This window comes from Equus przewalskii, chromosome 1 (assembly GCF_037783145.1).
Source record: "Equus przewalskii isolate Varuska chromosome 1, EquPr2, whole genome shotgun sequence".
Classification (NCBI taxonomy): Eukaryota; Metazoa; Chordata; class Mammalia; order Perissodactyla; family Equidae; genus Equus; species Equus przewalskii.
The window spans coordinates 23,924,987-23,951,800 of record NC_091831.1 but is presented as its reverse complement, the minus strand read 5'-3'; the positions used below and the strand labels follow the sequence as shown (position 1 = coordinate 23,951,800).

The following is a 26,814-nucleotide window of genomic DNA, read 5'->3' as shown; positions in this document are numbered from 1 at the left end:
GGCATCCCAGAAACACAATATTGAAACTAGCCGGCAAACCTACCTGCTTGGCTTATGGTGACTGTCAGTAGGAGGCAAAATAATTACCCTTCATCCAGTTGCATCTTTCCATGTGCTCACGGCCCCAAATCAATACCAGCAAAGGCAGGAGCTGTTGTTTCAACTGCCATTTCCCTCTTATCAACTAACGAAAAGAGACAGGGACAAAACAGTCTTTTGTTTCTCCAAAGTCTACTGTGGCTAAGCAACTCCCTTACCCTACCTAAAATTTTTCCATCTACAGTAAAAGAACTGAAACAACAACAAAATAAAACTTGACAGTCAGACCACAGTGTTTTCGAGCATTTTTATTTGCTGATGTGCTCGCCCCTTTCCTAGTGGCCTAGGAGGACCTCCAGATCTACAGGCACAGATTACAAAGAACTACGGCAGCTTTTACTTTGCGGCACTGGTGAATTCTCAAGAGCTGAAGCCAGACAATGCTAAATGTCTGCAGAGGTGCTGGTTTTAATGGTCCTGTCATTGACCAGACACCGTGAAGAAGCACACTGCTGCAGCTCACCCACAAAGTATCACTCTCTAGGCCGTTTATACATGTTAGATGGAACTATGGAGTTTGGTGGTTTTCTGCATGTTTTAAGACAAACTGCTGTGCTTGATCATGATGAGTGATGATGATTGATGATGATGATGATGATGACGATGATGATGATGATGATAGGTGGTTGCCAGGGGCTAGGGGGAAGGGGAAATGTGGAGACAATGGTAAAAGGGTACAAACTCTCAGTTCTAAGATGAATAGAGACTGAGTATCTAATGTATAACATGGTGATTATAGTTGATAACACTCTTTTGTATAATTGCAATTTGCGAAGAGAGTAAATTTAAGTGTTCTCATAGAAAACGTAAATAGGTGAAGTGATGGATGAGTTAAGTCGACTGTGGAAATCCTTTCACAATGTATCTGTTTATCAAATCATCACATTGTACATTTTAAATATGTTACAAATCTATTTGTCAATTATACCTCAATAGAGCTCAAAAAATAATCATAAATCAAAAAAGAAACCCAGCATACACATAAAATTTAATCCAAAATATCCTCTTGATGATCTTATTTTGAGAGTGAGATGTCAAGAATGGCTTCAAGTATCTCTATTTGATCATGTTAGTAAGTGTGACTTCTGGTATTAAGCACAAAGGGTTGGGCATCTGTGCTTTCTGCTTCAAGACTGCCCTGTACACATCCCTGCCACAGTTCATAATAGTTTGCTGGATCTCTTTGCATAACCGCTTTTTTACTTCACTGAGCTCCCAAAAGGGAGGTACTCTGTCTTTCATCACTGAATTCTCTGTGCTTACCAGAGCAGAGAGAAGAATGTTTCCTCAGTAAATTTATAGACAACATTTTCACACTGGTCAATATTTACTACAATATCCAATATATTGGGTTGTTCAAGTCTGGGCCTCGGAAAGAACCTCTCTATGAATATGAGATGACAAATTTTGGCCCAGGATCCTTTAATTATATAAAAAGGCAATAGGTGGTTGTATCTTGTATATCTTTATATTGCCTTTATGTCTAATTGGGAAAATGCAGTCTCTTCTCAAACTGAATTTCAAGGAAGGGAAGGAAAGTCTTCACATCTTTGCACACACAGTCACACACTGCATAGTGACATTTTGGTCAACAATGGACCATGTATACAACAGTGGTCCCATAACATTAGTACCAGGTGTGTAGTGGGCTATACCATCTAGGTTTGTGGAAGTACACTCTACGATGTTCGTAAGATGAAATCGCCTAACAAAAAAATTTCTCAGAACTTATCCCCATCATTAAGTGACACATGACTGTACTGGTGTCTCTGCTTGGAATTCCCTCTTATTTTTCCTCTGCCTTCTTAGCTCTTATGGTCTGTGGCTCAGCTGCAGATGAGTGAAGTTGAAAATAGGCTTCCCAATGGGGGTTCCACTTAAGTTAAGTTGGTTATACCTTCTGAGACTTCCACAACCTTGCACACACTTTTGCATAGCATAAATTAGGTCATGTTTCAATTGGTGACTCATTTACCTATCCCTTTTATCAACAGATAAGCTCAACCTTTCTGTATTTCCATGCCAGGTACCATGCATGTCATGTATAGATAGTCAAGAAATGCTTACTGAACACTTTTGGATAAAGGAGAAATGCATAACCAGCCATATCAGCATTTCTCAATTTATCTGTATAGATGACATTTGGCAAATTGCTTAACATCTCTGTGCTTTAATTTTTTTAATGTATAAATGAGGCTAAAATAAGTTTTCCTAGAATATACATCTTAAAGCACCTAGCAGATTCCTGGTACGTAGCAAGGGCTCAGAAATGCAGTTGATTTCTTTCCTCTCTTCTTTCCATTTCTTATTTCAGGAGATAGTGGGAAATATTAATACTCATCTGAAATTAAAATGAATGTTGGTAATAAAAGCTTCCTGGGATATCATGGGTACCCTATTACCAGAAATATTTACCATCATAAATCAATAGACAAAAAGAAAAGAATCAATCACCCAGAGATGAACTTATGAATAAAAACAATCACTTATTTATTGAATGAAACATTCCAATGCCCTACTATGTAATAAGATGTAATAAAGGCCACAGATTCCCTGACCTTATGAGATAGAGATAGAGAGAGAGAGAGAGAGAGAGAGAGAGAGAGAGAGAGATTTATTTACTTTTTTTTTTTTTTTTTGAGGAAGATTAGCCCTGAGCTAACATCCACTGCCAGTCCTCCTCTTTTTTGCTGAGGAAGATTGGCCCTCAGCTAATATCCGTGCCCATCTTCCTCTACTTTATATGTGGGACACCTGTCACAGCATGGCTTGGTAAGTGGTGCATAGGTCCGCATCTGGGATCGGAACCAGCAAACCCTGGGCCAGTGAAGCGGAGTGCATGAACTTAACCACTGCACCACCAGGCTGGTCCCCCTTACAAGCTTTAGAGCCACTGAAGAGAGAGTAATTCAATGACATAAGCGTTCTATATTTCAGGTGCTATTTGAAGAAATGGAAGGAACGTCCTTGCAGTTACAGATAGAGACCTGGGGGAGAAGGAAAGTACAGGAAGCCTTTGGAGTAAATGGATTGAATCTTCAAGAATATGCAATACTCTGATCAAATGGATAGAGGGGGTAGAAGAGTATTCTATTTAGAGATAAATATCCGGTAAAAAGGCCCTAGGTCAGAGAGAGGATGATCCATATAGGCTTCTACTAGCAAGTCAACAGGGTAGGTCTAATGTTTCAGAGTAGAGCAGTAGGAGAAAAAATGAAAAGTGAGGCAGGTATGCAATCATGAAGCACCACGTGCGTCACACTAAATTTTTGGATTTAATTCTAAAAGCCCCAGGATGCCACTGAAGAAAGTTAACTGTGTAAATTTATAAAGAGCTAAAAAGAAGAACTTCTGTCCCCATCTATCTACGTGTAGGCCTCCTCTCCAAGGAAAGTATAAGGTGAAGGCCCTCAGGCCATGCCAGATGTAGCTCTGTTAATGAAAACAAGAGGAAGCCAGCATGTACACTTCCTTAAGTTGGTGTTTACACTTAGGAACCATTTCGCAATACAATCTAAGGATTACCAAAGTCAAGAATGCAAATAAAACAATCGTTCCCTGATACAGTACAGGATGATGTTAGCAGAGCAACAGCAGCCTTCTGAAATACAATCAGCCAAATGCAGCCTTGTAGACATTTTCTACAGAGCAACTCAGAAATGTCACTAGTTCATCACTCTCCTGGCATTTTGTCTGAGTTTATACCAGTTTAATATAGTGCTCAATAAATGCCGCAGAGCCACAAAATGTCCTGATATAGATAACCACAGAGTGAGTATTAAAAAATAAACACCGTGACGGGATGGCACCTATTTATTCAGATTTAGATTTGCAGTTAATGGCACAGGGAGGAACAAGGAGGGATATGCAGTGGAGCAGAGGCTGGGGAGTTGGAGATACCTGCTTTCCTCCTTTTTGTTTTAGATGGAGCATTCCTGTTCCCACAGGCTCTCTCCATACACAAAGCACACAGAAGCACGCGGTCCTGTCTGCTCAAGAGAGAAGAAACGAAGTGCAGGCAGGTATTAGTGGCTTGAGACCCGGATTTCCTCTTCTGTAGTCAAGGGTTTCCCTTCACCTATCACCACAGTCAGCCTCTCAAGACAAACATCATCAGGAAAGTCCTGGCTAATGTCACACCTTTTTTTGGGAAGATTAGCCCTGAGCTAACTGCTGCCAATCCTCCGCTTTTTGCTGAGGAAGACTGGCCCTGAGCTAACATCCATGCCCATCTTCCTCTACTTTATACGTGGGACACCTACCACAGCATGGCTTGACAAGTGGTGCCATGTCCGCACCCAGGATCCGAACCGGCGAACCCCAGGCGGCCGAAGCGGAATGTGTGAACTTAACTGCTGCGTCACCAGGCCGGCCCCTAATGTCACAACTTTTATTCTTGAACAAAGCAGCTTAGCCTGTGGTCTCATCTCCTGCCCACCTGGGGGAAATGAGCTAGAAAAAATAAAAGGCAGCGTGAAGCTGTCATTTTAACCTCTCCCTTAAGCCTAAGAAACATGCTTGCTTGCTTTCTTCTTGTCTCCATACTGACACACTGGTTTCCCAGAACCAAAGGTAGACGGTACAAATAAATAAAAAGATAGACAGACAAATAAAAATAATGATTAGTGATGAGGATTTTTAGGCTGCTTAATTTTAAAATGGTTTATGATGAGGATTTTTAGGCTGGTTAGTTTTAAAACTACAGATGAGATTCAGGCTCCAAGGAGTGGAATTTGTTTGCCCCTTTGTTGGGAAACATTTACATTTCTAAGGGAAACCTCTATCTGTGAAGATGCCTCCCTCTCTGTGCCAGGAAGAAAGGGGAATGGTCTTATCTCTAGAAGCTCTTAATGGGGAAGGCAAGAACTTAAGTTGGTTGCTTTCTGGCAATCTCATGTAACTGGTTTAGGGTGGTGGCTTCTGACCTTTACTTAATCCGATTTGATTCTTGTCTAAAAGTCATGGGATCACCCAATGACCAGACCCCACCTGCACTGATACCATTTTAACTTTTTTTCATGTTCTTTCCTTTGTCTTGTAAAGAGATGAATCATATACCTATGCCTTAAATTTAGCCCTAACCCTCAACTCGGGGCAGCAGCAGGAGCTCTGACTGCCCGTGGGTCCTGTCCCCACGCACCAGCTCTGCCTGCCCATGGGTCCTGTCCCCATGCCAGCGGGGGCAGCAGCAGCTGCTCTGCCTGCCCATGGGCTCTGTCCCCATGCCAGCGGGGGCAGCAGAAGCGGCGGCAGCAGAAGCTCTGACTGCCCATGGGTCCTGTCCCCATGCTATTCCACACTATTCTCTAAATAAAAGAGCACTACTGCCAGATCTTGAGAGTCTAAGAAATCTTTCTTTCGACTCCTCGGCTCACCGACCCCACATCAATTAGTTTCTTGAATGCATAATGGCTCCTGAGAATCAGCATGGCCAACATCCTCAAACTCATCAAATTCTGCATTTCATCATTCTTACCCCAAGCCAGAAGCCTGACTGTTTAGTTATAGGATGACTGCAACAAAGTATATGAGAGACAGACAGACAGACAGAAAGAGAGAGAGAGTGTGTTTGTGTGTGTGTGTGTGTGTGTGAGGAGAGCAAAGTGAGGAATGGGACTTCTGACCCAGAAAGAAGGAATACAGAAGCTCAGGAGGGTCCTGGGAAGTAAGGATGTTTGTTGCACAAAGTGTTTGGTAGAAATAAAGCTGCAAGCTTAAAGAGGAATGCTTAGAATGAAGCAACATGTCTTGTGACTATTGTGGGAGGGACATTTCAATCACATGTGAAAAACCCTGTTTGGGGGTATATAACCACTATGTGCACCTCACTTCTTCGGTGCCCTTTCTTCCTTCGGGAAGAAAGGCCCCGGGCCATGGTTCCTCATAAAGCTTTGTTTAATATTCTCTTGCTATTCTGTCTCATGTGAATTTAATTCGTTCTCCGGCCAGACGAACCCCCGTTTGGGAAGAGGATATGTCTTCCTCCCCTACAGTATCATACCCTATGCATTTTTAGCAACTTGTTAATTTTACTCAATAATATATCTTAGAGACTATTCCATATCAGAACATAAAATTGAGATAGTATCTCCAACGACTTTATGGCAATGTGCTAAATGAAAATATCCAATTTATCTAACTATTGTCTATTGACTAACTCAAAGCAAAATGCGTATAAATGGAAAAAAATGCTACTGAAAATACGCATTCAAAATTCACAATGGTAAGCCACCTCCGGGAGGTTTTGGAATTGGGAGTGATAGTCAAAGGGATCATTATCCTCAGAAGGAACTTCTAAAATTTTTATAAGGAAAGAAGACGTATTTATGCATCACTCAATATTAATAAATCTGTACTATTAATAAAAACAAGAAAATTTCTCCAGTCTGGAAAATAAAGTCTAAGGAGGGATGTAATCAATGTGTGCAAATCACGAAGGAATAGAAAGAAGAGATGAGTGAAGTTTGTATGAGGAGATCTGGAATTTTCTCAGATCTCAGAATGCTTACACCTCTGACACTATCTTACTAAAAGTGCACAGGAAGGCCACAGTTGTGAAAGAGTTGTGGCAGAGAAAAACAAGCCTCGGACAACAGAAGGTGTGTGTCTCTGTTGATCTTAAATTCAGAGTCAGAGGAGGAAGGTGTGGAGGTCTTGCTTGGGACTGGAGGGGCCAAATTAACAGAAGACCAGGAGAAGAGAGAACCTCTCCATTCCCCTTTCTTTCCATTTCTGATAAGGACAAAGAACTTCATACTAGAGGGCAGAGCAAACATGAGTGTCAAGGAATTGAAACCTGACCATTTTGCTGCTGGAGACAATTTGACCCAGAGAAATTATATTCCATAAGAGAATTCCAAGGACAGCAATCTCCATATTTTTTGTTTGAACATATCAAGCAAGGAAAAAAAAATGAGCACATGTACAATATATGATGCTGTTAGAAATAAGTTGTGGAAAAGCACCAGAGTACTTATATATTAAATTTAGAAGATACACACAAAATAGAAACTAAAATAGGAGGAAGAAACCTCCGAAATTCTAATATCTTCTCCCATCTATCTCCCATCTCAATGAATCATCTTGAACACCCCTGGGGTGTTGTTGCATGTGACTCATCTTGGAGACTATTCCTCTAGACTGAGGACTCTGGGGGTATCCTTAACAGTTGAAACTTAATAGGGCAGACAGTGGATCCTCAATTAAATTTTTTAATGAATGGATGAGTTCAACAAATATTTACTGAATACTGACAACGTGCCAGTGGTAGTTCTAGGTGCTGAGGGTTTGGAAGTGGATAAAACAGAGGAAAATCCCTGTACCTAATGAAGCTTACATTCCAATAGAGAAGGCAAGGAGCGTATAAATATAAATGTATAATATATCAAGTGGGGATAACATTTCTCGAAAGTTGTGTAGGAATAAAATGTATATACATAAACTATACGGGGCTTTAACTACATCAAAAAAACTACTGTCATATGATATTGATCAGTCGCTGCTATCTATGTGTTAAGTGAAGGATTGATGTCATATAGGGCCTGTGAGGCTGTGCCCTTGTTGGTGTCCTGCTCATCAATTGTCAACAACTTGGATAAGGATACATCTTGTGTTGCTAGAAAATTCACACATGACACAAATTCAGGAAAAATAATGATGAGGTAAGAGAAAGGTAGTGTTAGCTCTGAAAGCAATTTACCTGCCTAAGGGCATACGGCTAATAAATGATACAATCAGACTGGAACCCAGGCTTTCTAATTTCTCTACAGCTCCATGTGCCGTCTGTGAAAATGTTGATGACAATAATACTTAATAATAAGATTGTGGTGAAGAGTAAAAGAAAGAGTATATGTAGCTCCCACTATGGTCAACAGTATGAGTTAAGGGATCCTTTAGAGATGGAAAGACTGTGAGAGATTAACCAATCCAAACCCCTCATGTCACAATTAAGGAAACCAAGGCTTCAGGAGAGCAAACAAGTTGTCCAAGGTCATACCACTCAGATAGTGTTACGGTTGGAACTACTGACCCTGGTTCTTGACTCTCCCCAGTGATCTTTCTCATGAAAACACAACATTCCTTTTCTTTTTACCCCTTCTCAGGAAAGACAGTGTTAACTCAGAAGGTAATGTGTGTGTCTTACGCTATAAAGATAAGGAAAAATAACAGGGAATCTTCAGACATTTTGACATCCTGCAAGGATTATGTGTTGCTATCGTCTGAATGTTTGTGTCTCCCCAAAATTCATATGTTTAAACCTAACTTCCAACGTGATGGTATTACGAGGTGGGGGCTTTGGGACATAATTAGATCATGAGGATGGAACCCTCATGAATGGGATTAGTGGCCTTATTAATGAAGCCAGAGAGAGCTCCTTTGCCCCCTCCACCATGTAAGGACACAGTGAAAAGGTAGCTGTCTGAAACCCAGAAGAGAGCCTTCATCAAAACCCTACCATCCTGGCACCCTGATCTCAGACTTCTAGTCCCCAGAACTGTGAGAGATAAATGTCTGTTGTGTATAAGCCATCCAGTTTGTGGCATTTTACTATAGCAGCCTGAACAAACTAAGGCATGTGTACTGGGGATGAGGGTACTGTGGGCTTAGGCACATTTGAGAGGCTTCCATGTCTCAGAGACTGGAAACAGAGTAGACATTAAGTTTAGTTCAGACCCTCAAGTATCAGGGTTTCTAAGTTTGAAGGTGACTTCTCTGTAGTTACTTGCAAAATGACTAATAAATCCTGACCCTTCTCAGAAACAATGTCAGTCTCCACATTGAACAGCCAGGTCCCGGGACCTCACATAAGGCTTATTTAACCATCCTTGAATAGCTCCTCCATACTTTTTCAGTCTATTATGACACAAAAGCATTCTCCTGCTTTATTGCTGGGTATTGATACTCCTGAAAAAATACCATAAGAAGTTATTGCCCACAAGCCCCTCAGTGGAGAAGGGAAAGTGGTCCAGTCAGTAAAGTTTGGAGCAAGGACAGAATTGGATTAGATACAGGAGGAAATTAGATTCCTCTTCACAGCAGACACAAAAATTCCTGGGGTGTCAAATGGCAGCTATTCTCCTTAGTACTTTACTCATTTATAAAGAATTTCTGGAGTTCTGAGTATAAGGTGTGAAGAGATTTGGAACTGGGCAAGTGTGGAGATGCTGTCCTATGAAAATACTTTGAAGGCAATGCCAGTTTGCCTTGGAACTCATATTAACTGTCCGGCCAAGGAAACCAACGTGATGATGCAAAACATAAAACACACCTTTTAATTTACCTTAAAAAAAACAGCACTCCATTATGGATGCAAATTCTTAAAGTTAGAGTTGGAAAGATCTCAGTGTGATAGAGAAGACAGGAGAAGAGAGGAAGGAGGGGGAGAGGGGGTAATTAGAAGGAAGAGTAGGAATGGGAGGGGAGGGGAGAGGAGAAGCGAAGAGGAAGTGAAACAGGAGACGGGGAAGAGAAGATAGGATGAAAAAGAGGAGTAGAAGAAAGGGTTGGAGACATGATGAGGAAGACAAAGGGGAGAGGAGGAAGAGGAGCAGGAGAGAAGAGATTCCATTCTCTGCAACTATTCTGCAGTGGTCACAGTGCCTTCCTGTTAGTTGTCTCCCACCAACCCCAACCTCCCCAAACTGGGAAATATACTTGACTGCTTTATTATTATTATAATTATTATAATTTATTTAAGTAACACCGATTTAAAACATCTAATTGTAAAAGCAATATGCATTCATTTAAAATATAATAGAAAGTGTACCAAAGTATAAAAAGGAAAATAAAATATTCACACAATCCTTCCATCTAGAAACAACCATCTTTAACATTTTGTCATTGATCCTTTAGTCCTTCTCTATGTTTGTGTAGGCATTCCATTTTTCAAACAACTTTGGCATCATTCCATTAACATAACATAGCGTAACATACTATAACATTGGGATGCACTATTTTGCCAGCTGTACCACATTCTATAATTCACTTAACTGATATTCCAACCATGGAGTATTGGTAATGTCTATACACGAAACTGCACTGATTATCTTTGTGGGTAAATATTTGATGTCTTTCTGACCTCTTGCTTTTTCAATAGGAAGAATTATTAAAAGAGAGAATTTCACTGGCTCAAAGAGAATGGGCATTTGTTAAAACTCTTGATATATTGTCCAACTGTCTTCCAGAAAGTTTAGGCAAATTATGCTCCTAGGAACAGCATATAAGAGTGTCTGTTTCCCAAGCCCTTACCAAGGCTGAGTATAATTGTCCCAAAACTTTTATCCATTTGATAGGATAATAAATCATACGTATTTTTTGTTCACATTTTATTTCCTATTTGTGAGATTAAACATTTTTATGTTAATTAACATTTTTTGCTTTTATAAATTGTTCACATTTTTAGTCTTTATATCTATACGGATATCTTCATTCAAGTATTTCATTTATAACAGTGCTTAAACTGTTTAGGATATTTACCCATGTCCTGTACTGTATTTTTCATACATTTTTCAATTGGTCAATTCAGAAGCTGCATTGTTCGCTCGGGGAATTAAATCACTGTTAAAGGACAGAGAGCAGCACCCTTCATAGAGGTTTGTTTTGCTTTTGGGAGCAGCAAGCCTTGCATTTTTCCTTGGCTAGGACAAGGAGAGACAGGGAAAGGGAGACGTGTGTGCGTGTGTGTGTGTATGTAATGGTGAGTATCCTCCGTCACCCTCTTTGTGGTGAAGGTGTGAGATGGCCAACTGAACCAACAGGGGAGAGCCTAGAACTCCTGGGGGGAACCCCCCCTCCATGGCCAATCAAGCAAATGCATCACTGGGAAAATGCATTTCCTGCTGAGTTCTTCATCCAGGTCAGATCCTAAAATGCTCCTTTAAAATGAACTTGACTAGGCAGAGAGGTCTTGCTCTGAATTAGCAGATGGCAACTTAATGGCACATTAATGCCCAACAGGGATTATCTGGCCACCAGCTCAGAGCCAGGGCACAGAGGTACCTGAGGTGAAGAAGAAACAACAAACTATAATTCAGAATTGGGCTTATTCACCACCTTTTCTGGTCTCCTCTTGGCTGAGCTACGAAACAATGATATTAACAAATAAGTGGTCAAGAGGGGGCGATTACTCCTTACAGAAGAATTCCAATTACTAAATATATGAAATGATCAAAACAGAAAATTTCAGTTACAACACCATGGTAATAGTTGCTGTAGGCAAGATCCACTGATGATTGCTAAAATTAGTGGGTGAAATGCATAGACTCAAAGTGTATCTCCCAAAATATTATTAATTATGGTGGTGATTTTAACATATGTTCACACACTTTTTGATACCCCTCCTGCCAAGACTTGGAGCTTAATTCTCCTTCCCCTGAGTATGAACTGGACATAGTACTTACTTCTAACAAATGGAGTATGGAAAGGAAAGCAGTAACTTTGCAATGGGGAAATCTGGCAGACACTACCTTAACGAAGTGGTCAAGGTTAATGCCATTATCAGTAATAAGATATATTGATACATTGTACTCCTTGATACTATGTCATGAGAAGGGCACATCATTTCTGTGATATTCTTCCCAACAATCTATTACCCTGTAATCATGAGAAAATATCAGACCAACTCAATTTGAGGGACATTCTACCAAATACCTGACCAGTAGGCTTCAAAATTGCCCAGGTCATCAAAGGTAAGGAAAGACTGAGGAACTGGCACAGATTTGAACAGACTAAAAGATCTGACAGATAAATGCAGTGTGGGATTCTGGATTGGATCCTAGATCAGAAAAAAGGACATACATAGAAAATCTGGGGAAATCCAAACAAAATCTCCGGTTCAGTTGATAGTACTTTACTAATGTTAATTTCTTAGTTGTGAATTTTGCACCATGGTTACATAAGATGTTAACATTTGGGGAAGCTGAGTGAAGAGTACACGGGAACTCTGTGTCTTATCTTTGCAAATCTTCTGTAATTCTAAAATTATTTCAAAATAAAAAGTTAAGGGGAAACAAACTATACTCAAATCTCATAAGGATATACTAAATTATACCAAAGCTATTATAAATAGGAAAGTGATCTATTTTCACTAAATCGTTGTCATGATGTGGAATGGATGGGTATGTTGTCATTTCATCATGTAAAGCAGGTAAACTACTGTAGCATTTCAGCTGTCAGAAGTTTATGATTCATAGATTTCAAAAATCACAAAAAATCAACTTTTATTATTTTTCGAAAAATGAAAAGATTGGAAAAGTGGCTCTTATTACTGGATGTTCTTAGTCTCCATTTGTTCAGAAGTAGAAAACAATGTGGACAGAGAGACTTTTTACTCATTCCAGGGCTGCCCTGGTTACTATGGAAAGAGCCTGATTCCAGCCGACAACATAAATATGTGGGGCCCAGGAGCTGTTAAAACGAGAGGTCGAATGTGAGGCTTGTGCCTGATGTGGCCATAGGCTATATCTGTTTTGGATTCCTCTGTCTTAGGCATCTAGTTTTCCTCGGCTACTGAATTACTCAGGAAGGCTAACTGCCCATAGGAGGCACATGGAAGAGCCAGCCTGTTCCCTGGGTTGGTGATGCAGACGCTATCCCAGGCACATAAATATTCTAACAAGTTTCATCTTGTCACAGTAGAGTCATAAAGTTGCTCTGTTCAGCACATGATAATGGCTTTGTAATTCAATTATTGGTGGTATTTGTCTTCTGGGATTTATATGCCTTAAACTTCGGCACTCATGTAAAACCCTTTACCATAAATCTTGGAAATGCTGCAGCAGGTTCTGTCCCCCACCCTAGGGCACATCTTGCCATGCCTGTGAAAACCTTGACAGCTTTCTCTAAATTATGGGATTGCTCTGTTTAGAGATGTTGATGTTTTAAGTGCCAGAGCCAACAATAAAAAACAGTAGGACAAGCCCATTTCCTCTAGTTATTCTCTTTAAAGAAAGATAGATCCTGATAGACAGATAGACAAAGCTCCATTCTCAATCTAAAAGGCTGTTTTCAGCCATTTATCTAGAATTTTGTAGAAGAGATGGCCTGAAAGTCACAGGAGGTCAGATAGGATAGCTTCTAAGTTCTCTAAGAATCTTGAGATTCTGAGGCTAAACACATCATGGTTAGTCATCTACATGGAGTCATTCGTCTTACAGTTGCTTTTAGGATCTTCCTCTGCCTCCTCTGCCTTTCATTCCCACCCAGTCAAATGAGCCAGTTTCTGGGTCTTCTCTACCCTTTTGGCTGGAATTTACCATCCCACATCCTAATTGGTTACCTACTAAGGCAACCCTATCTAACCTTTGATTTGAAAAATAAATATCTATGGCTGCCTCGTCTCTAATATTTATTCCTTATTTTTCACTCCTTCAACAAATATTTATTGAGTACTCAACTCATTTCATCAATTCCAAAATACTCACTTTTTTTTTTTTTTGAGGAAAATTAGCCCTGAGCTAACATCTGCCACCAATCCTCCTCTTTTTGCTGAGGAAGACTGGCCCTGAGCTAACATCCGTGCCCATCTTCGTCTACTTTATATGTGGAGCGCTTGCCACAGCATGGCTTGCCAAGTGCTGCCAAGTCCACACCCAGGATCTGAACCAGTGAACCCCGGGCCACAGAAGTGGACTGTGTGCACTTAACCGCTGCACCACTGGGCTGGCTCCTTTTTTTTTCATTTTAACATCTCTTAAATCAGTAGGTATCTTATATCATTAAAATATTAAAGTTTAATTGGCAGAATTTTTTTTTGGACAGATACATAAAATAAGGGTGTGTCTTCATTTGACAAAATTTTAGATTTGATGATATATAGTATGTGCCAGGCACTGTTCTAGGCACTTCTCTATCCTAGCTCTTTGGTCAGTTTCTTCTCATCTTTGGCCTATCAACAGACAAATCCCTTTCCTTAGAAACCATTCCCTAGAAACTCCCCCGTCATAATTCAATAAGAATATATATCTGTGTGTGTGTGTAAATCTTTTCCTTTCTTTTTCCTCTCTCTCATCCCTCTATGTTTCAACATAAGATGTATTAATAGTGGCTGACCTTACAACTCGGTCGTTTGGTTACAGAATATAGAAAGGGGAAGCAGGACTCAATTAGAGGAGGAATATCACCCAAAGAGAGATAATGTGACATATGCAAATTTTTCTCATCTTTTTGAGGAGCTATTTATCACGTTTTAAGTTGTACAGGGAGAAAATCTCATTATTCCAGATAGAAGCTTAGTTGTGTTTTTGTTTTTATTTGAAAGTTATATGTAGTTTCAAAAGATGTGCATAGGTGCCAGGTTTTCAAGGGGTAGGCTATGGTGATCTTGTACTGGATCAACTTGGACAAGCCACCATTATATTTCCAGAGTCTCTACACGGTTCCGAGTTAGACCCCACCAAAAAGAAATATGTACAGTTTGGAAGGCAGGAGAGAAGCAGAAGCCACTTCACTCCGAAGGTTGTTTTGTTTAGATCTGATGAGAGGCAGTGCAGAAGCGCTCATAGGTTCCAGTGTGTCCTCACCCTTCCCTCCCAAGTGCATCTCCAGCTTTTCTTCCAGATTGCCAGCCTTGTGAACTCAGGCCCAAAGCCAGATGCTTGGTTGCAAATTCCGAGGGGCAGCTATGCAGGGGCAATACCCTTTCTTATACTTCTGAAGGAGCTCCCTCTGCGGGCACACCCCCCAGCAGCTGCAAGCCCCCTGAGGGAAGGGACGATGGTTTCTCCATCTGCATGGCCAAAAGGCGGCTCTGAAAATTACTCAGCTGATGCAAATTAAATAAATTGAGTAACATGAGTTTTCAAATAATTGAGAAGGTGTAAAACAAAAGAGTAAGCTGACTTTCTATCCATTGTTCCTGATTCTGGGGCAACACAGAAGTAAAATGCATGTACACATTAAAATTCTCATTGAAAATATAAATTATTAAATTGAATATCAAAATGAGATTGCCACATTTCAGAAACTCTTTAATATCCATCTCCTCCCTATTCCTCTTTTTTTATAATAGTTAATATTTATTCAGCATAGTGTATATTAGAGTTTAGCCTGAATTTTTATTTTTACCCTGAGAAGTATATGAGGAAGACACTATTATGACGACCATTATACACATGAAGACTATGAAGGGTTAGAGAAGTTAACCAAATAGCTCATCACCACACCCCTTGAAAACAGGATTCTAACAAATTTAGTGTTCTGAATCCAGAGCTCTCACTCTTAAACATTAGACACCATCTCTTACTGACTAAAAGCAACATACAAAGGTGGCCAATGATTGAATGAGCAAGAGAAATCACACATGTAGATGCTGTGCAAACCCAGAGGCTCTTGAACTTGAAGGCTAAGTGAGGTCTGACCACTAGGGCATAAGTCCATTTCTTTTAATATTATTCTAAATTAAGAAACCATAAATTATGAGGATTTTCCCCTCTTCCATTCTCAGTCAGTGCTATCTCTTGCACTCTGCCATCATAAGAGTTCTTAGTGGAAATCTAGAGAAGCGATCAAATCTCAGTTGCTCAGAGAGAGGAAGTGCAGTCCATGGAGACAGAAAACTGTCAAGATAAGGAGGACAAGAATTAACGGTGGCCATTAGTGAATGAAGGTCATGAGGAAAGTGATGGGCTCACACTCTAGTGGGGGAAATTTAATTTAATTTGTAGGGAAAACTTGCTAGTCATAGGAGGAGATGAAGAAGTGGAGGAAGGTGCAAGAGGGTTGCAAAACACTACTCATGTGGAGATAATTAACAGAAAAGCAAAACAAAAAACAAAACACTAGGTCTCTCAAGATAATGAAAATCCTCTTATCTAGCACCCATAGTACAGGTACAAGAAATGCTCCACTGCAGCTCTTGGGATGGTCTCAGGAATGGTTTGCCGCCACTTCTCCCTGCTCCTTACCCAAACCACACACATGGTTCAGCTTAGAGGGTAGGGGGCTCAGAACCAGAGGAGACTGCTAGGGAGGAGGAATGACAGTATAAGAGAAGAGAGAATAAAGCCCATAGTCCACAGAAAGTGGGGTTCTGAGTTCTTCCTAATCCCATATTCTGAAACGTGTAAAGGATCTGTGAATACGGGCAGTCCAGGGCAGTACTCCCTGTGAGAGCAGTCTAGGATGCAGTCACTCTGGCTTTGCTTAAATTTCTCTACTTATATGGATCTCATTACTCCTCAGGACAGCCTGCTGAGTTAATAAATAGCCTACTTCATAGAAAAGTGTTCATTTTACTGATCTAGAATTTTCCCCACTTCAATATATTCTTTGATGGCTTAGAAGTCTAACCTTTTCATCAAGGGTCACCTATTACGGCTCCCTAATTTAACAGATGAAGTCCACTCAAGATGTGTTTCAATCTGGATGTGTTTGTGGGTTTGTGTGTGTGCATACACATGTATGTGTGCATCTGACGAATTTCAGTATCTTATATGTGTGTGTGCATGTGTACACATAAGTTTCTGCTGCTCTGTTTACTATCGTACATAAGATAGGAACATTTTAAAGACAGAGTCTTGGTCGTTAAGGAACTTATCTTGTAGTACAAGAGGAAAATGAAGAAGTAAAAAGATAGATATAGAAAATATACTAAGTGCTAAGTTACTTAATAATAATTATGATAATTTGTCATTTTTATTCTCAAAATAAGCCTTGGAAGAAGGAAATTGAAACTTGGGCAGATGAAGGAGTTTCTCAGAATCACTCAGTTAGTAAATAATGAAGCTGGGATTTGAACCTGCATATGCTGACTCTAAGCCCATGTTCTGTCAATCATGTACACGGACCTGTAATACAATGGATGTTACAATGCACCACATTTTATTTGTGAAATAATCACATTTAAATTCAGAAAATAAAAAGATTCTTCCTGCCTGGAAAAACAAGCAGCAAGAACCAAAGAAGGCTCCGTGATAGAGGCAGACTTCAGTCTAAGGTCATAAAGGTCCAATATTGCGATCCAATAATGACAAAGATCCTCACACATTATGTCTGTAGTCAAAGACCAAACTTTCCTGACACATAGTAGGTGATAAATTTAATCACTCCTAAAACAAATGAGGACAGTTTATCCCCAGGTAGAAGCATGTATAAAACCATAAAGATAAGAGGTATGGACTGGTCCACAGACTAATCAGGGCTTAGAATTATTTACCTGGCCTCTTGGAATTTAGAACACAGAACTTGGAGCCCAGGTTGGCAAGATCCTAGCTACATTCTTACTCTTTTCAATTATATGTTGTAAGCACTGAGGAGCAAGGCAAACACTTGAACAGGGAAATGCTTACATGATCGCTTAGGCAGTAGCGTGATATGGGGAGATGAATGGAGGGGCTTTCTCACTATTCCTAGTGAGAGAAGGGGGCTGAACCAGTGTAATGCTAAGGAGAATGTTAGAGAAAATTGGCAGGCATAACTTCATGGACATAGAATTGACAGAAACTCAAAGATTTAAGAGGGGGTGAGTAAGAGAACAAAATTGAATGTGACTCTAAATGCTGAGGCTGGGATAAGGGGAATGTAGAAATATGGAAGCCTATAAGAAAAGCTGATTCTGAATGGAGACATGTTCCACTCCTAGCTCAACATAAAATCAAAAGTGAGTACTGGTCTTCATTTAAAAGTTCTCTGCAGACAACGGCCTGCCTCATAGCTTTGAGTGAAAGATGAGGCAGAGTATTTTGAAAAAAATAGCCATAACCCCTTCCAAATATAGTACCAAATTATCTTGTTATTTTGATAGAATAGAGTTTTCCTTTATTTTATTTTATTTTTTTTGTAACATCATTAGACTCCATTCCATTTCCAGTTTTCAGGATCTGGGGAAGGAAAAGTGCAGAGGATTCTTTGGGTATTGAATCCATTAAGCCCATCTAGGGAAAGAGAAAAGAGTTACAGCCAACTCATGCCATATCCTCCAAGGCCCTTTGGTTGAGTAGCTTAGAAGTCTTGGAGATGCTGTGTTATATGGCCGGGAAGGAAGACAAATGGTCATGGTGATCTGGTGTATATCAAACAACAACAATGGGGGCTGGCCACGTGGCTCAGTGGTTAAGTTCACTCACTCCGCTTTGGCAGCCCAGGGTTTCACTGGTTCGAATCCTGGGTGTGTGCACGGCACTGCTCATCGAGCCATGCTGAGACAGCATCCCACATGTCACAACTAGGACTCACAACTAAAAATACACAACTATGTACCAGGGGACTTTGGGGAGAAAAAGGAACAAAATCTTTACAAAAAAAGACAACAACAACAAACGGGAAAAACCCCTTGAAATTGGCTTGGAAGCAATATTCAACAAGAACTGGAGGATGACTGGGAGTGATATGAGTCAGAATCACAGAGAGAAACTACTTTAAGTCCTGGAGTGTTTTCTGACCATAGCCAAATGAGTTGGTAAAAGTTTATGGATCTGCCTCTCACGCCTGAGGTTAGAGTAGAGAACCACAGGCCAGGTATATAGATAAATGTGACTTTAATGACTGAGTGTAGGGCCCAATGGATACGAGGTCAACAGGAAATATCTGCCAACAGAGCAGTTCTGAGTAAGAAGAGAGCTCTGTAGAGCAGGGTCCTCAGAGAAGCTTCCAGGAGAGCTGGAGCTCAAACCAGTATTTATTGGTCCCTAGCATAATGGGGGTGGTGAGGTACGCTGGAGAAAGCATAGCTCGGTGCTGAAACAGCACAGGCTCTTTAGCCAGACATACCTAGGTTTAAATTCCATCACCAAAACTTACTAATGTGTGACATTAGGTAAAATTATTTAAACTCTTCAGGATTTTGTTTTCTTATTTATCTTCTTATTACTCATGTATAAATGGGAATCAAAACATCTCCCAGCAATGGGCTTCTCCTGTTGATAACGTCCCCCTTTCCTTGGTAAAAGTACCCCAGCCTTTCTTGGGACTCACCATTCCTTACCTTCTGTCCATGTGGTTTATTGGAACTGATTCTACCCCTAGGACTAGATGTGAACATGTCACCTAATCAGGGTCCATAACATGTAATCCCAGGAGTTTTTCTGAAACAACAAGGAAGAAGGTGTTTTCTTTTCCATTGGGGTGAATCTAGGAAGACATAAGATGTCAGAGACCACCAGGAGGAGAGAGTAGGCCTGAGAGGGAAGCTAAAGTAGAGGAGAGTAGAGCTGATTGATGGGGAGAGGTCAAGATCTGATGACTTTAATGAGCTGCTAGATCTAGTGGAGTCTAGGTAGAGCTAGACCTTCTGACCTTCAAGATCTATGAGCCAGTATCTCTTTTTAAATTTTTTTCTTAAAACAGGTTGCATTTTTCTTGTCTTGAAAATGAGTTTTGATCAATAAATTATTTCACATCATTGATTTGAGGATTGCTTGAAACAATCAGGCAAAACAGTTTGCACAGAGCTTCGCTCAAAGTAAGTGCTCAATAAATGGGACTTGTTGCCAAAACTGTGGAATGAGAAATCATTCATATTGGCTGGCGTTGAACCATGAGAATGAATGAGAATGTGTACATGCTCAAACACATCGAGTATGGAGTTGTAAGTATTTCCGTACTTCTTTGCTGTACAATACAGCTGTCATATGCCCCCTGAGGGACATTAGTGAAACAAGGCTGGCATGCCAGAACAACAAAGGTTCACTGTGGAGCCAACTCTTAGTTTTCTATGAGTAACTTAGTCACATAAAATATGTAATCATCATTCAGTCATCCCTGTTTCCAGCCAGCCCCCAGATGTCAGAACAACACAATCAATAAGGTAAGTCTGAACCTATTTTTAATTAAGTGAAATGGCTCTAAGATTGCCTTGTCTTTTATATAGATAATAGACTGCTGAATGGTTTATAATGAAAACTGCCTCCCAAGGCTTTGTCCTGAACTTGAATCAGATCCCAACAAACCACATTCATAAACCTCTAATAAGGAATTTGCCTTTCGGCAGGAGCTTCACTTATTCAAGGCATTTGAGTACCACTGATCCTTCAATTCCACGTTCTTCTTCAATGTCAAAATGCAGCATCTTGGCCCTTATTTACTGGACTATTAAACTCAGTTATTATTAGGGGATGCAGGTGGGAAATAAGTCTTGAATTCGGGGCTAATCTTAACTACTGCAAGCAAGGGCCATGGACACAGACAGACCATGTTTCAAAACCTAGCCGTATTACATACTATGTGTGATATGTTGGATAAACTACCTCACTTTTCTATTTCATCAAAAGGAGGATACAAATCCCTACCTCACAACCTTGTTATGAGGACCAAACGGCATGATTTATCATGTGCTCATATCACTGTAGTTACCTGACAAATACAAATCCCTATTATGGAATTTTATCTTGCTGACACTGAGTTTTCTCACCTGTAGTTTTTTCCTAATGAAAATCTATTCTCCCTTTTTATGATAACATCTTTTTCCCTTTTTAGGAATCATCTCTCTCCCAACCTTGAACCATGCAGTTTGACTGGAACTCGACCCCACCTTCTATTTCAGTTCCCAGTGTAGATATGTGTCTGACCTACATAAGTAATGTACCACCTTGTATAGCCTTCATCCAAGCTAGACCACTCAGATTCAATCTCTGGAAATAAAAGGAAAGAGGCCAACTGGTTTCACGGGGCTTCTAAACTGTCAGAACGTAAGACTAAAGCTGATGATGTTCATCATTGCCACAAAAGGGGAAAAGCCAATCTGTGAATGAAGCCAACACAGAGGAACACAAGAGTAACAGATGCAGAAAGTCAGCCGCTATTAATATTATTATCACTACTAGGCAGCGGGCACTTAATACAATTCTTAGGCGCCAGGCATGTAACCAGTTCACAAGAAACATCTCATTTAATGAAGTCGGTATTAATTATCTTTACTGTACAGAAGAAAAAACTGAGGCATGCAGAAATTAAGTAACTTCCCCATGATCCCTTACTTAGCAAATGGCAAAGCTAGAACTCACACCTCAGTATCTCTGAGCCCCTAACCTCCAGGCTGTAGTGCCTCCCAGTATAAAAGATTTCTGACATAGTAAAGAACAAGACTTATCACAGTTAGCTAAATCAAAAGGACACCTATTCTATTAAGGGCAATATTCTGCTAAGATATGTTTTGTAAGATGGCCTGTACATGTAAATTGGTTTTAGAAACAATTTGAACTCTTTGGAGGAGGGTTCATATTTATGTTAGCTATGGTAGTACTAACAGCAATCACTGTGATAACATAAAAGTAGGCTCTTACAGTCCATAAATATTTTACAATTGCCATAGATTATTTCCAGGGGTGGCATTACTATTGCTGTCCATAATAAAGATATTTCCCGAGTCTATTAGGTGATGAGGAAAAAATAGAAATTCATCTTCACTTTTCTCTGTGGGCAACACTATGTTATTACCCAGGGTCACTTAACAATTTGATTTCGCACTAGGAAAATTCCCCTCAGTCCTTTCCAGACCCCCATATCCAGGCTCAAAGAAGAAATGATTAAAGGGGGCTTCTTTTAATTAAGCTTACTGAATAATCCTAGATAGCCCCATAGTTCCTGTGTAATTTGAAGCAACTGGTTTCCAGGAGGGAGTCTAAAAATCATTGCTGTGGTTGACACCTTTTCCGCAAGCCTTGGGAAGTTTCTCAGAGTCAGAAACTACAGACCATGTGGCCAGAGACCATGAGATTTTCATCAGCAGTCATGTACACTATGCAGTTTACAAGGTCTCTCGCCTTCTCTGGAAAAACCAACCAAATTTAAAGAATCTGCAGGGGCCATTGCCAAGCCAAGTTGGAGAGAGACACACACAGGCACTGTGGCCAAAAGCGCTTTGGGTTTTCTCTTCTCATCTGCCTGAATGGGCTGGATTTCCAGAGATCACAACCCCAGCTCAGAAAAAAGGTCATGAGGCAGAGGCAACAGAGTCCACTGATTCAGTAGAGCATGGACATTGGAGCCAGACTGCCTGCGTTTGAATATTGGCTCTGCCACTTTCCAGCTGTGTGATCTTAGCTAAATTACCTGACCTCTCCATATCATGTGTTCCCCATCTGTTAATGATGATAATGCAGGGCTTACTTCATAAAATTGTTATGAGGATTAAGTTTGAATAATGCTTATCACAATGTTAGGGCTTGAATAAAGAAGATGTAATTCTCTGTTCCCAAAGACAGAAGGAGGGGTATTATTTATTTTACTTAACAGATTAATTAGAATTCATACACAGTCAAGTGTAAGGTTTTTATAAAGATAGTATATTATGACATTTGGTTACAAGGCCTTTGCTAATCAGCCTTTCACAGAGAAGACCTCCATTCAAAGAAGAGATAAGAATGGATTGCAGTTAGCACCAGTCCACTCACCTCACAATGCTGTGTGTAAATATGACCCCCAGTGAGCTGGAAAATATTATGGACCATGTACCGCTTACATGGGAAATATTCTCATTTCAGTTCTTTTTCTCCGTGCATCCTTTTAGTCAATGCTTTTCTTCGTTTCTGTTGGTAGGAACAAACTTCCGTCCAGTTCTCTGTGAATTGCAACTTTCTACCTTCTATTGCTGGGTCTATCTGCACAAATTTTTAGTCTCTTAGAAGCAGGACTTAAGGATAGATTTGTCCCTCACACTTTCTCATCAACTCCATTTCCATGTTAAATTAGGAGGACCACATACATTTCTTTTCGTCTTTCCTTTATTTATTTTCTGAGGCCTTTCTATGCACATATAAGACCAAGTAAATGAGAGAATGAAAAAAAAAAAAAATACATGGGCCCTCTTTCCAAAAAAGTGATTTTATAATTTATAGGCAAAACACAGAGGTACAAGGTGTCTTGTGAATAAGGGACACGATGAGTAAGAGGGGAAGAGAAGAAGTGCTCATCAGAGAAGGATGACTCAATGGTAGCTAGAGTTGAATTCCCAGAGAAAAGAAGAAGCTGGTTTGGACACGGAAAGCAAGGCTCAAGCCGCTCCTGAGCAAGAGCAGCAGTGGGAAAAAGTCAAATAGCTTCTACGTAAAAAAATCCTTTAATCATAAATGTCTCTTTATGATGGGGGAACAGGTACCACTCCATGTAGAAGTCTCTCCATGTTATCTCGGAGCCAATTTGTTTGTAAATGACTTGTCTTTCACTTTCTCAGGCAGTTTCACTAGCGTTCTAAGAGATTTCTCTAATGCAATTCTCTGGCTTTCAACTCCCACAGGGGTTTTAGGGCAGTGTTTGAAAACAAGAAAGATAAAAATGCATTCCTCCTCAAAGTGAGAGAATTGGGGTGGGGTGGGGGGCTACTGGGAGCATGTAAGTGCAGAGGCTGATGAGAGGCAGCGTGATTTTAGGAGGAGTATAGGGGAGACGTCTTTTACTGTCGTAGTTGCAGGAGCTCATTGGCTCCTGAAAGGTCACTGCCCCAATGATTCTGAATGATGTGAACGAGGGATATTTAAACTCTGTCTGAGCTAGTTCTTTATAGCACTTTTTACACTAGCAAAAGTCTGGAAACAGCCTAAATGTCTTTTCCCCAGGCAGATTACATAAATTAGGGTAAGGTAGAGTCATATCTTTTGGCAGGGGTTAGGTTGTAAATTCAAAAGGGATGGATAAGTAATGTTGAAATTACACTAGAATGCTTCATACTTTGTTCTCGCTTTGCCAGGATCTAGGCCCTTGGAAACTCCAAAGCCAAAAGGAACTCGTGTTATTTCTCTTCTTTTCATTTGTAGCCGCCGAACCCCATGGAGGGAGGCCACCTCTGTTTAATCAGGGGGATGGCCTCCGGTGGCAAAAAAGAGAAACTTTCTTTGTGTCCTTGTTTCTTTTGCTGTTCCTCTCTGTCTCCCCCTGTGTGAGGACACAGCAGAAGGCAGCCCTCTGCAGTATGCTGCAGTATCCTCTGAAAAATCCGGGTCTTCACCAGGAGCTCAATCTGACAACACCTTGATCTTGATCTTGGGCTTCCTGGCTTCCAGAACTGAGAGAAATAAATGTGTTGCTTAAGCGATCCAGTCTATTGTATTTTGTTATTAGCAGTCCAAGTTGACCAAGTTCTCACACATATCTATATACGTGTTTGGTAATTCATAGAACGTCTATGTAAGGAGAAGTAAGACACTAAGAACATTGGTTGCATCCCATATGACAGGAAGAAGGTCTAGAAGCCTTGACATCAGGAATGGGAGGAAGATCTATTTGAGACTAAAGACGATCTACTTATTTACACTGAAAACCTTCATTCTGAACATGGAACATACGTGTGTATAATGCTTTTAGTAATAAAAATCAGTATTAAAATGTTTTTCAAGTATCTGTCTCACAAGTCTCAACAAAATATAACAAAACAGCAGTGACAAAGCCCTGGCTGTTCCCTAATCTCAGTCACTTATTTTGGGTTCATTAAGTCATTTGTGACACTGTTTAACATTCCCATAAAATGTTTACTACTCCAGTGTCACATCCTGCCGTGGGGGATGTGGGCATATCCCAAAAAGAACAGACCTCATGTGAGAGCTCTGGGTGAGAAAAGGAATCCCATGCTCATTTACTAGGTGATAGCTTAATAAAGTGCACAAAATAAAGCAAGACTTACCAGTAGAACCTGTTTGGTGCGACCCCTTCCTGGATAAGCTGCCACCTTCTTCCAAATTCAGCGGAGCTGTATAACTGTAGAGAAGAGAAATTATTCAGCACCATGACCTAATAGTGCATTGAATGCACAAACATCACTTCAGTGAGTCAGTGATAATAATAATAATAATAATAATGATGATGATGATAATAATAATACCTACTATTTATTGAGCTCCTGCCATATGCCGAGTGAGTGTTCTACACATCATCACTACTCCCCACATACAATCTGCAAGGTAAATATTAATATCCCCATTTTATAGTTGAAGAAACTGAGGTTGAGTAAGATTAAGTGATTTGTTGGAAATCACATGCCCACTAAATCTTAGAATGAACTAAGATTCATACTCTGTTCTGCTTGGTAAAAAAATCAGCTGTACCACTTGGCCTAGCACATGCGGATATGCAGACCATTGTGTGTGACACAAAGAAGTGCGAAATCCAGGCCTGGCTCTTGAAGAGCAGAGAGTATAACCTGAACCTGACTAGAATAATGAGAAATGCTTGAGGCCACCAGTGACAAATGAATGCAAAGGAGACTCAGAAGTCAATCAGGGATGTTTCAGAAATGTATGGGGATTCAGTTGGGATCCAAACGAATGACAACATACAAACTGCCAAAAATAAGACAGTCATTACTCACAAAGGGGACAATATGGGTCAAAGTGGTGAGATACACAAGGACAGGATATGAATAAGCCTGGCTTAGCTAAATAAATTTAGATGAAAATGTTGAGGGCAACTTGGAAAAAGTTAAGATGACCAGAATTGGTCCTGCAGGCAAGAGGAGCCAGTGTTGATCTTTTTAACAGTAACCAGAGGAACTTCAGGCTATAACAGCAGCCCACATGGACTAAGCTCTTACTATGATCCAAATGCTTCTCATGCATTATTTCATTTAATCCACACACTATCCCTGTGATATATGACGTTACTATGGACATTTTACAGTTGGTTACACAGCTGGTAAGATTTGCAGTCCATTTGCTACACTGCTTCAGTATTCTCCAAAGGCAACTGCAAAGGAATACTGCTCATGGGACAGAGTCTAACCCTCTACATACTCCATCCTCTCCAAATGCCTTTCTTCTCCTAAGTCGTCTTCTTCATCTTGGCTTGCTCCACCCTTCTACTCTGCTCCAATAATCTTTACAGCACCATGGAACCCTCTTCTGCTTCCAGAAGTGTCCTCTGCTGGCAGCCCAGAGATTCCCATTCCTCTAGGCTTCATATGGACATTTGGCTACGGACTTGAAAAATATCATTTGGAACGTCTCCTTTCTGTTCTGTGCCTGGTCTGTAACCCGCTCATACCCCGATCTTCCACCACTGCACTTGCCAAATCCACAGTGAATGGATGGTGAGTCATACTGTACTGAGTACCATGACTGTCCAGCCTTGTCCTCTCTCCAGCCCCAGCACTCATTGAAGGGTCAAATGACTCACCCAGTGATTCACCAAGGCTGCAGATGTACCAGGCATGTCCAAGAAACACTCAACTCAAGTGAGTACTTACTGACCCTCGGAAGAGCTTGCTATGGAATTATGTCCATTGGATCAAAACACATTCTGAAGCCAAAAAAGCTGAAAAGTCTGGCTACTAAAGCAAGCAGGTCATTTGGCTCCAACTACACAGTATTTGGGCATCTGGCCAAGGAGAAACTGTGTTTTTTTTTTCTTTCAAGCCTTATTATTTTTCTCTGCCCCATCATGGCTGGGGGACAAAAGTTTCCTGGGTGCATTTCATGCTTGATTCGTTTTAAGAGTGCCAAGGAGAGATGGGGAGGCAGCTCCCCTCGTAGAGATAACAGAGAATGAGACAACTCATTCCCTCTTAATACAGAACCCAAGCAGCTAGGGGAGGCACATCCTTCCTCTTATTTTCCAGCATGTCCTGAACACCTTGCATTTAAATATGCAGACTTGTATAACAACAGTAGGGACTGATCTGGGATCTGGGAGTGTCTGCTTCTGCCTTTCTTCTTGCTCTAGCTTTTATTAAGCCCAAGGCTGCACTTGTTTCTATGAACTTAAAGGAAACAGAGTTCATATCATTTGTGTGTGCCTATGTCTACATATAAATGTATGTCAATATCTAGATTTACATACAAAGATTTATGCAAGTAT

At 40.4% G+C, this 26,814-nt stretch overlaps 1 protein-coding gene across 9 annotated transcripts in view; it reads right to left on the bottom strand.

Annotated features, from left to right (window-relative positions):
- Positions 1-26,814, bottom strand: part of SORCS1 (sortilin related VPS10 domain containing receptor 1) — a 476,815-nt gene that overhangs the window by 135,826 nt on the left and 314,175 nt on the right. For all 9 annotated transcript variants that reach the window (XM_070604587.1, XM_070604487.1, XM_070604417.1 and 6 more), the window contains one exon: positions 24,647-24,720. In XM_070604587.1, the coding sequence (XP_070460688.1) occupies positions 24,647-24,720 (74 nt within the window). The remainder of the gene's footprint in view (positions 1-24,646; positions 24,721-26,814) is intronic.